This window comes from Syngnathus scovelli, chromosome 13 (assembly GCF_024217435.2).
Source record: "Syngnathus scovelli strain Florida chromosome 13, RoL_Ssco_1.2, whole genome shotgun sequence".
NCBI classification, from domain to species: Eukaryota; Metazoa; Chordata; class Actinopteri; order Syngnathiformes; family Syngnathidae; genus Syngnathus; species Syngnathus scovelli.
The window spans coordinates 4,768,319-4,784,947 of NC_090859.1; the positions used below are offsets into that span (position 1 = coordinate 4,768,319).

Here is a 16,629-nt window from a genome sequence, read left to right on the forward strand (position 1 = left end):
GTGTTTGGGTTGCTTTAGTGAAACAACACTTTTCTGAAACAAAACTGATATTTTCTTTTGAAGAACCTACCGGAAAAGCTATGCACTTTGATGCCTTGCACCTAACGGGAGTGTTCAGTTTCACAAGTGTCGCAGTTTCCTATAGAACAACTTCCTAATTTATCATCTTTCCGTAAGAGAGAGCAGCCATGGCACAGGCACTTAAAGAAAGATTTGAGAAGTTCCTCCATGAGAAGAACCTCCTGACTGATGCCCTTGCTAAAGTCGAAGCAAAGACCGGGGTTAGCAGGACGTATATCGCTCTCGGTGAGTGTTGACAGGAAGAGAGGAATGGAAAAAGACTGCATTGGCGAGTCAGCGCAATTTGGGCTGTTATGACATTTTGATCCCGTCGGAGAATGGTAGCATATGTTTCACTGTGTTTAAAGACATTTCTAAATAGAGACATTTAAAGCACAACGCGGATTATATGTTGAAGGTTATTTGTGTTAAACAGCAGTGTTGCTTTGTTCCAGCTATCGTTGGCATCATCGCAGTGTACTTGGTCATTGGCTATGGAGCCTCCTTGCTGTGTAACCTCATCGGCTTTCTTTACCCAGCTTACATATCGTAAGTGAACCGGGGAATATCAGGGAGGGGCCACACCCATCAACACACGAGTACTCGCACACACTAACCTCTGTTCTAAACTTAACATCTCTATATTCTATTTATTTTTGTTTGAACTGCAATCAAGTATCCTGTCTGTACCTACCACGTTTCTCAGAGTAGTTTTAACCCGTCACTTTATTTATGCAGTTTAGTAATCACGAATTGTGAACACACACTATGACGTCATCCATGTCTTGTGACCCAACACAATATCCCCAATATCACTTAACAAATTGTGCAATTGCACCCGAGATGGGTTTTGACAAGTAAGAAACCGGTAACCCAACTGTCATAACAGTATTTCAGTCAACGTTCTGCATGTTAAGTTTCTGATAATTTAACTCTACTACAATCACTAGAATCTTGAAAATGATTTAAAAACTGAAACAAACAAACAAACAAACAAACAAACAAACAAACAAACAAACAAACAAACAAACAAACAAACAAACACATACGTACATAAACAAATACACTTTAATGGCCACACATTATTGAAGTGTGCAGACTGTTAAACTGTTTAATTGCTAGTGACGTGGTCATCCATTTTTTTTCCTCTGTCATCACTGATATGGTTCTCTAGTGGCATCACAAAAATGCACATCAAGGCTAGGTGTCAAACACAAAAACACATGTTCTTTTCTTAATTTCTTTTCTATGCTGAATAAGTTTTGCTGGATAAGATGTGTGAACCTTTGGATGACTTCCAGATATTACATCAATGGGTACATTTTACGAGAGGCACCGATGTTATTGAAAACTGGTTGACCTCGGAAGAGGTGATCACTAATTTTGGCACAGGAATAACAGGACCATAAGCAGCCTAGTGCATATAGTGTATAAAATATAAATTGGGAGCATGCATTTTTCAGTTACAATTGTCAATTATATACTGGATCTGCAAACCCATAATTTAAAGGTCTACTAAGCTACTATTACTTGCACACAAATTGAGGACTCAAAAAACACCGGTCAAAATCAGATTGAGAAAAGAGGAGTTTTCAAAATTATATAAATTGTAAGAAAGGGGAAAATGGCAAACATGCTTTTTAAGAGATCTTCTATGTTTTCCTTCAGATAATCTTGTGTTAATATGAGAATAAACATTTTCTTCAAATAATATGACTATTATGTTATAAACTAGAGCAGTACAGCAGTACATGTAAATTTTCATATTATTGGTACTTGGTGAAAAATGCCATGTATTTATAATTTTCTTAATAAGCAAAGATCATAATACAACAAAATAATCCAGATGTACAAAGATATTGCCAAGTGAAACAGCAATAGCCTAGTTTTATTTTACACAATGTAATGTTTCTGGTTTATGTGGTGGCGTGAAAAAGCCGAAAAGCATAAAACCACAAAAATGCTTGTCGCTTATTCAAACTCCAACTTTTAAGACAGAACCTATTTTTTCATATGTACATGAACCAAAAAAAGGAGCACACATTAGGATTACAGGGTGACGGCATTCTCATCAAATGACTGACAAGCGATACAAAGGTATAGCCATATGAAAAAGGTATTTTGGGGATAATTTCATCAGATAAGAAGAAAAACATAATTGGGCAATTTGGATGTCTATTTTTCTCTTAAAGTATTGCCCAGGTATTGGGGGTTTATCTCTCCTTCTGTCTCTCTTTCTCTTTTTCTTTCTCTCTCTTTCTCTATCTATCTATCTATCTATCTATCTATCTATCTATCTATCTATCTATCTATCTATCTATCTATCTATCTATCTATCTATCTATCTATCTATCTATCTATCTATCTATCTATCTATCTATCTATCTATCTATCTATCTATCTATCTATCTATCTATCTATCTATCTATCTATCTAATCTTTTGGGTCAGCTCAGCTCTCTCTTCACCACAACGGACCGGTACAGAGTCCGTATTACAGCCGACGCTGCTCCGATCCCCCTGTCGATCTCACGCTCCATCCTGCCCTCGCTCATGAACAAGACTCCAAGATACTTGAACTCCTCCACTTGGGGCAGGAGCTCATCCCTGATCCGGAGAGGGCATTTCACCCTTTTCCGACCGAGGACCATGGACTCAGATTTGTAGGTGTTGATCCTCATCCCGACAGACCGCTTCACACTCGGCTGCAAACCGCTCCAGTGAGAGCTGGAGATCACGGCTTGAAGAAGCCAACAGCACCACGTCGTCTGCAAAAAGCAGAGACGCAATGCTGAGGTCACCAAACCGGACACCCTCAACACCTCGGCTGCGCCTAGAAATTCTGTCCATAAAAGTTGTGAACAGAATCTGTGACAAAGGGCAGCCTTTGCGGAGTCCAACCCTCACTGGGAACAAATCCGACTTACTGCCGGAAATGCGGACCAAACTCTGGCATCGATGATACAGGGACCGAACCGCCCTTATCAGTTGGCTCTGCACCCCGTACTCCCGAAGCACCCTCCACAAAACTTCCCAAGGCACACGATCGAACGCCTTTGCCAAGTCCACAAAACACGTGGACTGGTTGAGCGAACTCCCATGACCCCTCGAGGATCCTGCCGAGGGTATAGAGCTGGTCTACTGTTCCACGGCCAGGACGAAAACCACACTGCTCCTCCTGAATCCGAGGTTCGACCTCCCAACGGACCCTCCTCTCTAGCACCCCTGAATAGACCTTACCAGGGAGGCTGAGGAGTGTGATTCCTCTGTAGTTGGAACACACTCTCCGGTCCCCCTTCTTAAAGAGGGGAACCACCACCCCAGTCTGCCAATCCAGAGGCACCGTCCCCGATGTCCATGCCGTGTTGCAGAGGCGTTTCAGCCAGGACAGCCCCACAATATCCAGAGCGTTTAAGAACTCCGGGCGGATCCCATCCACCCCTGGGGCCTTGGCCTTCAGGAGTTTTTTAACTGCCTCTGACTTCGACCCCAGAGATTGGAGAGTCCACCTCAGAGTCTCCAGGCCCTGCTTCCACAATGCAATTGAGGAGGTCTTAGAAGTATTCTCCCCACCGACTCACGACATCCCGAGTCGAGGTCAGCAGCACGCCATCTCCACTGTAAACAGTGTTGACGGTGCACTGCTTCCCCCTCCTGAGATGCCGGATGGTGGACCAGAATTTCCTCGGTCATTTGGAAGTCATTCTTCATGGCCTCGCCAAACTCCTCCCACGCCCGGGTTTTTCCCTCAGCATCCGCCGAAGCCGCGTTCCGCTTGGCCATCCGGTACCTGTCGGCTGCCTCCGGAGTCCTACAGGCCAAAACGGCCCGATAGGACTCCTTCAGCTTGGCGGCATCCCTTACCGCCGGTGTCCACCAGCGGGTTCGTGGATTGCCGCCATGACAGCACCGACCACCTTACAGCCACAGCTCCGGTCGGCTGCCTCAACAATGGAGGCACGGAACATGGTCCGCTTGGACTCAATGTCCCCCCACCTCCTCCAAGACAAGGAAAAAGCTCTGCCGAAGGTGGGAGCTGAAGCTCTTCCTGACATGGGATTCTGCCAGACGGACCGGCAGCTTCCCCCACCATCGGAGCCAACCCACCACCAGGTGGTGATCAGTTGACAGCTCCGCCCCTCTCTTCACCTGAGTATCCAAAACATGCGGCCGCAAATCCGATGACACGACTACAAAGTCGATCATCGAACTGCGGCCTAGGGTGTCCTGGTGCCAAGTGCACACATGGACACCCTTATGTTTGAACATGCTGGTCATTGTTGACAATCCGTGTCGAGCACAGAAGTCCAACAATAGAACGCTGCTCGAGTTCAGATCAGGGGGGCCGTTCCTCCCAATCACTTCCAGGTCTCACTGTTATTGCCCACGTGAGCATTGAAGTCACCCAGTAGAACGATGGAATCCCCAGAAGGAGCGCTCTCCAGCACTTCTTCTAAGGACCCCAAAAAGGGTTGGTACTCTGAGCTGCTGTTCGGTGCATAGGCACAAACAACAGTCAGGACCCGTCCCCGCACCCGAAGGCAGAGAGAGGCTACCCTCTAGTTCACTGGGGTGAACCCCAGTGTGCAGGCGCCCAGCCGGGGGGCAATAAATATACCCACACCTGCTCGACGCCTCTCACAGTGGGCAATTCCAGAGTAGAAGAGAGTCCAGCCCCTCTTGAGAGAGCTTGCACCAGAATCCAAACTGTGTGTGGAGGCAAGTCGGAACTTTTCTGTCCCACACACCAGCTCGGGCTCCTTTCCAGCCAGAGAGGTGACATTCCATGTCCCAAGAGCCAGCTTCTGCAGCCGGGGATCGGACTGCCAAGCTCCCCGCCCTTGGCCGCCACCCAGCTCACTATGCACCTGACCCCTTTGGCCCCTCCCACAAGGGGTGAGCACATGGGAAGGGGGACCCACGTAACCTTTTTGGGCTGTGCCCAGCCGGGCCTCATGGGTGAAGGCCCGGCCACCAGATGCTCGCCTTCGAGCCCCACCTCCAGGTCTGGCTCCAGAGGGGAGCCCCAGTGGGCAAGGTTGACCCCCTCCCCAGCTCATGAGGATGAAGTGGTTCAACAAATGGATGGATGGATGGATGGATGGATGGATGGATGGATGGATGGATGGATGGATGGATGGATGGATGGATGGATGGAAGTTAGAGACCTATAGAGATGTTCACAAATTTCCCCGGTTGACCTTTTTAGAATTACACATTGGCTTTGTTGTAAAGGGAGCTTGTCACCTTTAATGTCACTGTTAGACTTACTAGAAATCCTAGGTATGACTACGACTGATAACTGATAAGGGCGGTTCGGTCCCTGGTATGACTCAAGTACAGTATGTATATTTGGGCCAGTATACTTAGAAGACAATGCTAAGATCGCTTGGCGTGTGCTGAATACAGAACAAGTTCAATCTCATGTCACATGACTTCAAAGTTCAGACAAAAACCTCAAAGCAGCAGTTGAGTGAAATGTGGTCTTGATGTGCAATCATGCACGACAAAGTTGTTGCTCATGTGATTGCAATCGGTAAACAGTTCTGATAAACAAATTGAAATTCATGGCACAAGAACCATTGAACTATATCCACCACCAGGAGCACAGATGGGATTTTTGACGGGCAGGTTTGGGCAAGTATATGTATGCGAGCAACTAGCAAACCTTGACAACAGGCATGAGATTTATTTTTATCGGCTACTTAAATTGGTTGTTTTTGAGAACATTTTGTGATTATTTTTTGTTTTTTCATTTATGAACACCATAACACACAATGTTCCTTAAGCACCTCATCTGGCAGCAAAACCCACACTGTGAAAAAAACCCGAAAAACAGTTATTAGTTCAAATAAAAGCAAAGCTATTTCCACATATATTTTAAAGTATATTTTAATTTAGCTATCGTTTAATGCATTCCACTAGATTTATCTAAGGAGAAAAAACAATACCAATATCTACCGAAAATTGTTGCTTGTCTTTTGTGTTGAGCAAAGTTTTACAGCGTGGGAAGACTTGTGTGCACTGTAATCCAATTCAATTGAGAGTCAGAATATTATTCATAATACATAATATTATTTCAAGGTTCATTTGCTTTTATTTTAGGCCAATCCTAACCTACAAGGCCAAAACATTTATGTGAATAAATAAAGTCTAATAAATAAATAAAATAAAATCTAATAATAATTATAATGATAATAATGGTAAGGTCTATTCAGGGGTGCTGGAGAGGAGGGTCCGTCGGGAGGTCAAACTTCGGATTAAGGAGGAGCAGTGTGGCTTTCGTCCTGGCCGTGGAACAGTGGACCAGCTCTACACCCTCGGCAGGATCCTCGAGGGGGCATGGGAGTTCGCCCAACCAGTCCACATGTGTTTTGTGGACTTGGAGAAGGCGTTCTATCGTGTCCCTCGGGAGGTTCTGTGGAGGGTGCTTCGGGAGTACGGGGTGCCAAGCCAACTGATAAGGGCGGTTCGGTCCCTGTATCACCGATGCCAGAGTTTGGTCCGCATTTCCGGCAGTAAGTCGGATTCGTTCCCACTGAGGGTTGGACTCTGCCAAGGCTGCCCTTTGTCACCGATTCTGTTCATAATTTTTATGGACAGAATTTCTAGGCGCAGCCAAGGCGTTGAGGGTGTCCGGTTTGGGGACCTCAGCATCGCGTCTCTGCTTTTTGCAGACGACGTGGTGCTGTAGGCTTCTTCAAGCCGTGATCTCCAGCTTTCACTGAAGCGTTTTGCAGCCGAGTGTGAAGCGGTCGGGATGAGGGTCAGCACCTCCAAATCCGAGTACATGGTCCTCGGTTGGAAAAGGGTGGAATGCCCTCTCCGGATCGGGGATGAGATCCTACCCTAAGTGGAGGAGTTCAAGTATCTTGGGGTCTTGTTCACGAGTGAGGGCAGGTTGGAGCGCAAGATCGTCGGCAGTAATGCGGACTCTGTCATGGTGAAGAGAGAGCTGAAAAGGCAAAAGCTCTCGATTTACCGGTCCATCTATGCTCCTACGCTCACCTATGGTCACGAGCTATGGGTCCTGACCGAAAGAACGAGATCCAAGATACAAGCGGCCAAAGGAGATTCCTCCGGAGGCTGTCCAGGCTCTCCCTTAGAGATAAGGTGAGAAGCTCGGTCATCCGGGAGAGACTCGGAATAGAGCTGCTGCTCCTCCACATTGAGAGGAGCCAGATGAGGTGGCTCGGGCATCTCATCAGGATGCCTCCTGGACGCCTCCCTGGGGAGGTGTTCCGGGCATGTCCCGCCGGTAGGAGACCCCGGGGATGACCCAGGACGCGCTGGAGAAACTACGTCTCTCAGCTGGCCTGGGAACGCCTTGGGAATCCCCCGGGATGAGCTGGATGAAGTGGTTGGGGAGAGGGAAGTCTGGGAGTCCCTCCTAAAGCTGCTGCCCCCGCCACCCGAACCCGGATAAGCGGAAGAAGATGGATGGATGGATGGATGGATGAAAATCTAATAAATAAAATCTAATAAATCCGATATTGTTTAGTTTAGTCGAGATTATAGTTTTTCTATGTGTTTGTTAAAAATGCATGGAAAGAGGGCCTTGAAAAGATAATCACATTTTAAATCACAAGCACAATAGTGAGAGGGAAACAAATCGCAATCAGATGATTTTTCAAAATTGTTCTGTCCTAATAGTCAAATATGGAGCGTGATGGAAGTTTTTTGTGGGTTCCACTTGGGAAAGTTTACACCCACAGCAGACGACGATTTGAGTAAACTTAGTCTCTCACCAGCTCCTTCCTTGTTTGTGTTTGTAGTTGTGTGGGTGTGACTGTGATGATGTGAACCCTCTCTCACAACAGTGTTATTGACACAGTTGAAGAATCCTTTTACAAAGGCAATCCCCTCTCAATTATTTTTAATCCTGTTGTTGGATTATGTACAGTATGTGTGCATTTCTTCAAGTACAAAAGCATAAATGCCCGTCTATTCATTCTCTACTGCTTATCTTCTCTAGGGTAGTATCATATTATTATGTACCTTATTGGCCCGAATATAAGACGATGTTTTTTTGTATCGAAATAAGACTGAAAAAGTGGGGGTCATTTTACATTCGGGGTCTAGACATTATACCCATTCACTTGTGCGCAGCGGTAAGTTAAAGGTTGCTGGTATCGACTGAGTATGTTGCTGTGATCGTGTGCGTCTTTGACACAAAGTGAGTATATACATTTCATTGTTACTACTGTCCACTGTTGTGCCGTTTGTCCAATCGCGGTTTTCTTCGTGTGTGCGCTGTTTGATTGACAGCTCCGGCGTGCTCCTTTAAGATTGCCTTGCATCGTATGAGTAGCCGTTAAACAGCGGCACGGCGATGAACGGTCGGCAGCAAATGTACACTGCTCAAAATAATTAAAGGAACACATCAGATTTCAATGGTGAATTTTTTTTTGGGTGATATCTATACTGATATGGACAGTTTAATGTTTCAGGAACAAAAGGATGCCACATCTTTTAATGGAAATAAAAGTTTTCAGCCTACAGAGGGCTCGGTATACAGACACCCCAAAAATCAAAGTGAAAAAATCATATGGCAGGCTCGTCCTTTTTGCCTAAATTCAATTTCTGCAGCTCAAAATTATTTTCAATATCTTGTGTGGCCCCTACGAGCTTGTATGCATGCTTGACAACGCCGCGGCATGCTCCTAATGAGACGACGGATGGTGTCTTGTGAGATGTCCTCCCAGATCTGTCTAAGGGCATCAGTGAGCTCCTGTAAAGTCTGAGGAGCAACCTGGCGCCGTATGATGGACCGAAACGTTATGTCCCAGAGGTGTTCTATCGGGTTTAGATCAGGTGATCGTGAGGGCCATTCAATTGTGTCAATTCCTTCATCCTCCAGATACTGTCTGCATACTCTTGCCACAATAGGCCGGGCATTGTTGTGGATCAGGAGGAACCCAGGACCTACTCCACCAGAGTAGGTTCTGACTATGGGTGCAAGGATTTCATCCCGATACCTAATGGCAGTCAGACTGCCGTTCTCTAGCCTGTAGAGGTCTGTTGGTCCCGACATGGAAATGCTTCCCCAGACCATCACTGACCCACTACCAAACCGGTCATGCTGAATGATGTTGCAGGCAGCATAGCGCTCTCCTTGGTTTCTCCAGACCCTTTCACGTCTATCACAGGTGCTCAGGGTAAACCTGCTCTCATCTGTGAAAAGCACAGGGCGCCAGTGGCGGACTTGCCAATTTTGGTGTTCTGTAGCAAATGCCAATCGAGCTCCATGGTGCTGACCAATGAGCACAGGAAACACTACAGGACATCGTGCCCTGAGGCCACCCTCGTGAAGTCTGTTTCTGATTGTTTGGGCAGAGACAGTCACACCAGTAGCCTGCTGGAGGTCATTCTGTAGGGCTCGGGCAGTGCTCAACCTGTTCCTCCTCGCACAAAGCAGCAGATATCGGTCCTGCTGATGGGATGAGGACCGTCTACAGCCCTGTCCAGCTCTCCTAGAGTAACTGCCTGTCTCCTGGAATCTCCTCCATGCTCTGGAGATTGTACTGGGAGAAAACATCAAATCTTCTTGCAACAGCACGCATGGATGTGCCATCCTTGAGGAGTTAGACAATCTGCACAACTTCAGGAGGGTTCAGAAATCGCCTCATGCTCCCAGTCGTGATAGTGACTCTAGCTAAAGCCAACACTTGTGGAAAAACAATTGTAATTTTTTTGAGCAGTGTATTTTCTTGTCTCGATGACTTATGTTGGGTGTGTTGCCGAGAGTATTTCATTTATGGTTATTTAGTATAGTGGAACCGTTACGTGCAGTTAGTTATGTAATGTGTGCCGTCTTCCAGTGTTGTGTGATGTCAGAAGTTGAGCGTTGTCTTACGTGCTGTATTTCTGTCTGTTGAAGAACCACACACACACACACACACACACACACACACACACACACACACACACACACACACACACACACACACACACACACACACACACACACACCCTTCATACAATAATCACACACACAAGAATCACATTCACACGCCAAAAGACTCACCCATGTACACTACACACACCTGCCCTCACATCCTTACGACCAAACTGTGCCCCTACCCTTTTGCCAGTTTGCCTGCATGCCCCTATGAGCCACAGTGCCTGTTACTTTTTTACCAATAATTCAGTAAAGCAATCAAAACTGAACCACGTCCTGTGTTCTGACCAACACCCAGGGGTGAAAAGACCATAACCATCTGAGCCAATCCCCCTATACAGTCCTCAGGCTCCCCAACAATAGCGGTAGCAGTTTGCATTATTTTATTGCAATGTTTTTCCTTATTCAGTTTTGTTTCAAGACTACAGTTAGTTAGACTTCACTTTGATGGTTAATGCAGTTCTTGCAATTTTGTTGTTTTATCACAGTAGATTGGTTTATTTACATTTCAAAAACCAGAAGCCATTCATTTACAAATGTGATTGCACTTTAGTTTACATATTAAAATATTCAGATATTAAGATGTGATAGACATTTTTTGCATTATTTGAATGAGGCAAAATAACATACTTTTTCTCTCGAATATATTGTTATAATCATTTGTTTCATATGTAATAATTTTCTGTATAAAAATTTAATTTGGTGTTCAAAAAGTTTTTTTCAAACTTGAGTCTTGAAAAAGAGGGGGTCGTCTTATAATCAGGGTCATCTTATATTTGGGCCAATGCGGTATTACATGATATGACTCAGTTAGCATGATATTTAAACCAATTTCCATAACATGTTGAATTGGGTTGCACATAAGCAATTTGTTTTTAGAGCAATTTTTTTTTTACATATATTCGAACGTGCTTCATTTCAGTTTAGTTTGTGTTAGGTTTAGTTTAACATATAGAAGGGTTGTCAATTTTACACTTCATGACCCAGTTTAAGAACCTTTTTACACACCACCATGAATAAGTTAAATCGTTCACCTTGTCGCACACGTGTAAAACAGTAACACAAATTTAAAACAGACTAGTGGTATGTGATTGTATGTTATCATCTTATCTTGTTAATGGTCGTTTATTTTTGAGAATTGCAATAAATGCTGACAGTGATGTTACAGCATATAAGACCTGATCAGGGAATCAATGTAGAAAATCTTGAAATTAATACAATCAATCCATGTAAAAAAGATATACATGAATAAAATAACCAAAACATACACCTGTGTTTAATTTTTGGGCATCCTGAGGTTGTTGAATAATTTCATTACTTCATGCAAGTTGATGCTGTTTTTGGGCGACCTGCATGTATTATTCTGTGCAGCGCATCATTATGTCACTCAGTATCTGTAAATTAGTCATCGTCCAAATGCAATCTACAGGTGGAAGTGGGCTGTAAAACCATGTTGACAACCTGGATGACAGCGATCAACACTGACTAAAAACAAGTTGTATTGCTTTCAGACCAGGTCTGTTAAAAGAGTATGCCTCCTCAATGTCTTGGCAATCATTTCTTGAATTTCAGGTCAAATGCTTAATAGAAAAAAAATGTGATTAAATGCTTGATGTTTTGTTTCTCTCTTTTACCTCCACACAGCTTATCATTTTAGAGACAGAAGGTTTGTGCAGATCACTGTCTCAAAAAAATGCATCAATATACAAATGACAATTTAAAATTTTCTAATTTTCAAAAAATTCTAATTTAATTCAAATTTAAAATTTTTATTATTAGTAGTCAAATTTAATACAGTATTTTAAACATTAAACGATGAAGTGAAAAGCTACAGACAGGTCAACTATTCTGAATTTAGTGACTTCTAACATAAGTCCTGACAATTGTATATTTTCTTTACAGCATCAAGGCCATAGAAAGTGCTACCAAAGAAGATGATACTAAATGGCTGACTTACTGGGTGGTGTATGGACTCTTCAGTGTGGCCGAGTTCTTTGCAGACATCTTTCTCTCGTGGTTCCCATTTTACTACATCGGAAAGGTAATCTGGCTGTAGTTTGTTAGCAGCCTGCCATGTTGTATATGATGTCTTCAGATTTTAAGTTGTCAAAAACAAAACGGAAACAAAGGTGAGTTTGATGGAAACAGGTGGCCAAGGATAGAATAACCAAGGACAAATGTGGAGTAAGGCATCCTAACTGCGACAGTGTAAACCTGCACCAAGGCAGTACAGATATATTTGAACTATTTTACTATACTATCAAACTAAACTTGTTAAAATTGGGAGTTAAAATTGGAGTTTAGGGGAGGTTCATGTCGTGAGCAGTTTTATGACACGGTACCTGTCTTAACAGTGTGCCTTCCTGGTCTGGTGCATGGCTCCAACTCCTTCAAACGGTTCGGTCCAGATGTACAATCGCATCATTCGCCCCTTTTTCCTCAAGAACGAATCCAAGATTGATGATGCAGTTAAGAACATAAAGGATAAGGCATCAGAAGCAGCTGACAAGTTCAAAGATGAGGGTGAGTACTAGGGCTCAGACTTGCCCCCTAAATAAATCGATTAGTCATATTGACCGAAATAAAGTGCCCGACTGATTCTGATTTTTAGGGCTGAGTGAAATTCTGTTAACATTAATTGAAACATATGCTGTAGAGATGCGGTAAATCACAAGACGAGACAAAAGGCATGGTCCTGTACTCTGCACAGTAAAAGTACATATCATCCCCTGCCTTTGAATGCCACAACCTATGAAGTACATACACCTCTGAACTGGGGTGGATTTGCTAACCATTGCGCCACATGATTTATTTCAACAAGGAAAACACTATATGCTGCTTATCAAAAATAGAGGGATCAACCGTGTTTTATTATGCTGTGTCCCTTAAGTCATCGTGTGTGTGCGCGTGTCTGCATTTGTGTGTGTGTGTCCACAGCCAAGAAAGCAACTGCCAACATAATTTTTGAGGAGAAGAAGAGCTCCTAATCAGGACCTCCACCCAGGATCGTCTGTGCGCAGCTGTTCCCATAAAATAATGTTGCCTTGTTGTATTTAATGAATCTGTCTGTAATGTCAAAGCCATTTCCCTGTTCAGTTTACTTGTTTGACAGGTTACTGTACATTGCCCTGATCCTGAATGAACCGAATAAACACCTAACAAAAATGGTTGAATGTTTTCTGCCAGAACATGACATGTTGTCATGACATGTCTTTCAGCATCATTGATGTAGTCAAGATAATCCATTTTTTTTTTATCATGAACAGTGAAGCATTCAGCCTTTACTCATCTCAAACCTGGTGTCTGGCCATAGCAGACAGGAGATTATTTAACTCAAGACCAAGGCTAGTCTCAAACTATTTTAACATATACGGCCTGGTCTGTTTAGGAAACTGACTTTAAACTGAGTTCAAACTGATTTATAATATTATTGGTTATTGAAATAAAAACAATTTTGCAATTAAATGTGTAGGCTACACTTCTACATTAGTTTTTCTTTTGTCCACAAATTTTTCAGAGCCCAATCCGCTGTTTTTGTTAAATAGCAAAAATGTTAACCTATCCTTACTTAGTCTTGTTGAGCTATGCAGAGAATCTTAAACTTTCCCTTCTTTGACAGTGACTTGAATTTTGCTGAATACCATAACCGTTAACCAAAAAGTTAAAGTTGAGCATAATTAAAGCTCAGTGAAAAAGCTTAAAAACAAAAGAATCTGTTATTGTCGCAGGCAACATATGACTGCGGTTGATTCAGTCTTAGTTGAGTTCCAAAACGGTTTCCGTCACTGGCAGCTTCTCTGATCTTAGCGTCGCCTAACGCCTCGCTCACACTGGCTGCAGAACGGCTGCAGCGTGGTTTCCTTGGTGTGCAGACATTTGAATGAGGAAGTGTGTCATTGACTATCTTGCAAACGGACATGTGTGCGCGTGGACTAGTAAGGGACGGGGGAGAACGCGCGCGCTCATGTGCGCTTTCCCGTTCATATGCGCTTGACTTCTGTTGCTTGCAGGTTCCCGTGACAGTGTCAGCGGGCCGCATACATTTTATGACACAATGCTTCGGGCCGGTCTAAATTTAGACAAGGACCTGCGATAGATTGTTCGTTGTTCTCGTTTATCATAACACATTTCGACCTCCAGCAAACAATCTGAATTTCCTTAATTTATGCAACGATATGTCCTATCTTCAAAGCATTAGGGTCGTGAGTGTATCCTATCCCATTAGTCATTGGGCAGTAGGAAGGGGACATCCTGCACTGGTTGCCAGCCAATTACAGGGCACACTGAGATGAAATTTGGAGTGCTCAATCAGTCTTTTAGGGGTGTGAAGAAATCTGAATACCTGGAGAGAACTCATGAAGGCAAGGGGAGAACATGCAAACTCCACACAAGGAGGGCCGGATTGCGGGTTCAATTCACACAACCTCTGAACTGTGACATGCCAACCAGTGCGCCACCATACCATGCAGGTGGTGGAATCAGTACAAGTCGCATTGTGTTGTGTGAAGTTACTTTAGCTTCAGAGGCTGGTCAGAGTAAGTTTGAATACTCAAAATTAATGTAACAATAAATAAAGCTAAGTGGTCAGGGAGAGCTTTTTAACAGTTCTGGAATGAAGACAAAGACGGTTAGCACTGCTAAAATGAATGTTGCATTGGAAAAGGTGCTAGGTAGCATTTCAGAAGTAAGATGTGGTTTCAGGGAGATTATGCATCATCCTTGTGGATAGCCAGTGAGGTAAATGTGGGATGGAGATTATGTTCGTGTTTTTGCAAAGAGCAGCACTGTTAAGTATTGTTAACCGTTCCTGCTTGCCGCGTAACCGTATGTTGGAGCTCAAACTCAACAAAAGGCCTAAATCCACAGAATTGTATAGTTTCAGTATGACCCACTTGACAAATGTTTTAAGGGCTGGTCCAAGGGAATACAGTGATTGATTTTAATGGCTTCATAAACAACTATATAAAAACAATCCATAAAAATCCATGCACTCTCAGTGTAAATTGATTCTGAAATATAGAGGAAAATTATGTACAACAGTGTGAACCGTAACAGTGACTTCATTCAGTTGGGTGGTTCACCACAAATATACTTGGCTGCATAGAATATTGACATTATTGCCTACGTCATAAATTGAAAAATGAACAAAAAAAAACAATTGTGAAAAATATCTAAGCAGGTCTCTTTTGACTGATTTGAAAAGTCACAGATTTTAACAAAAAAGCGCTAGAGACAAACTCGGCAAGAACGTTCCCTTTACCAAAACTTACATTCTGAAAGAATTATTGTGAAAGAACTACTATACAGAAACTCACTTGTAGAACAAAAAAGCCTGAGTTGATAAAGAAAAGTAAAGTCTTAATGAATCCAAAAAGCCTGAGGAAAAAGACCACTGATTTACTATTTTACAAACATTTACATTACAGGAGGGAAAAATTGCTGACAAAATGAAGAAAGCAAATACAGGGTGTTGTGTGTGTGTTTTTTTTTTTTTACAGCTAAAATCTGGTCTTAAATAATAACAAATGAGAAAAATGTATGTAAATGAGGTACGTCAGGTGGTAAGCCTGAGCCCAGACTGGACTTTTGACATCAGCTTGTAACATGAGTCATGCAACAGCTGACGGTTTGACTGACTTAACACTTAAATAAGGTAGATAATCATGTTAGACATGATCGAGACAGACAGACACGAACAGTCAAAACACAGGATCCAGTGTCATGGGGTTGGTGGGAGAATGAGGCAGCGCTCAGGGTCTATTCTGTTCAGAGGTAAAAAAAAAAAAACTTTATAAAAAAATAACAAAAGGTGTGCTGCGTACGCAGAAGCATTTAACTCTTAAATACAAAAATATGCTATGATTTGTTTTCCATGACGCCTGGTTTGAGGCGCTGCTTAGCGTTCATCTCCAATGGAACAGTGCTTTCTACAGCTTCCCTGTAAGGCGTGGGCTGTGTTAGCGAGTTCATGGCCCTTATTAGCAGGCCTAGGCAGCTTCTGTTATGTCTTACGGGTGCTCCAGATTTGCTCCGGTGTGCTCTTGTGGTCGGACGAATAGTCGAAAGGAGACCGGTGGCCCAGCGGGGAACGCGAGTCGTAAGGCGAGCGCTGGTCACGGGGAGAGCGGGGCCCGCTGGCCGAGGCCCTCTGCTCCGTCTGCCAGTCCGAGTGATAGCGGTAAGACGAGCGCTGGTCCGAGTGGGAGAGATCCTTTAGGTCCGGCCGGTGGTCTCTGCTAGAGCGCAACTCCTCCAATTTCCTTTGCTTACCATCGCTGTAATGTCTGCACACACAAATACATTAACTTGACTCAGAACGGCAAGATTATTTGTTGGATGTATGAACGATTAATCAAATTCAAAGTGCAGTGGTGTAGGATGCAATTTTTAAATTGCAAAGGCTCCAATTAGAAAAGAACTAAGCTTCAAGTGTTTTCCAGGTACGGTAAACATACTTCATGACAGGGTCGCGGTTCCACTATTTGGCAAAATGCTTTGTGAAGTTAATATTAGTGGTGCTCTAATGGACTGGCCACCGATTGTGACGGACCAATTTCCATAGAAAAATGTGGGAACAAAAGGCACGTTATCAGCATGTCGATCAATGACTTTCAATGTCGATCACAAAAAAAAAAAGCATGGCATAAGTCAATCAATGACTATCATTGC

At 43.5% G+C, this 16,629-nt stretch overlaps 2 protein-coding genes across 3 annotated transcripts in view; one reads left to right on the forward strand and one right to left on the reverse strand.

Annotated features, from left to right (window-relative positions):
- The first annotated feature begins 81 nt into the window (after positions 1-81).
- reep5 (receptor accessory protein 5) lies at positions 82-13,125 on the forward strand. The gene is made up of 5 exons (XM_049738599.2): positions 82-306; positions 516-609; positions 11,863-12,001; positions 12,315-12,483; positions 12,898-13,125. The coding sequence occupies exons 1-5, from the start codon at positions 189-191 to the stop codon at positions 12,945-12,947; spliced, it is 570 nt and encodes a 189-aa protein (XP_049594556.1). The 5' UTR covers positions 82-188; the 3' UTR covers positions 12,948-13,125.
- Positions 13,126-14,885: 1,760 nt separating this feature from the next.
- chd1 (chromodomain helicase DNA binding protein 1) overlaps positions 14,886-16,629 on the reverse strand; it is a 46,112-nt gene continuing 44,368 nt past the window's right edge. For both annotated transcript variants that reach the window (XM_049738436.2, XM_049738435.2), the window contains exon 36: positions 14,886-16,244. In XM_049738436.2, coding sequence (XP_049594393.1) covers positions 15,962-16,244 — 283 coding nt within the window. In that variant the 3' untranslated portion in view covers positions 14,886-15,961. The remainder of the gene's footprint in view (positions 16,245-16,629) is intronic.

Excerpts from the sequence above, each read along its gene's own strand:
- reep5 (XM_049738599.2), top strand. The coding sequence starts at position 189 with ATGGCACAGGCACTTAAAGAAAGATTTGAGAAGTTCCTCCATGAGAAG. Across the intron at positions 610-11,862 it reads CTTTACCCAGCTTACATATC|CATCAAGGCCATAGAAAGTG; the intron begins GTAAGTGAACCG and ends TTTTCTTTACAG. Across the intron at positions 12,002-12,314 it reads CATTTTACTACATCGGAAAG|TGTGCCTTCCTGGTCTGGTG; the intron begins GTAATCTGGCTG and ends CTGTCTTAACAG.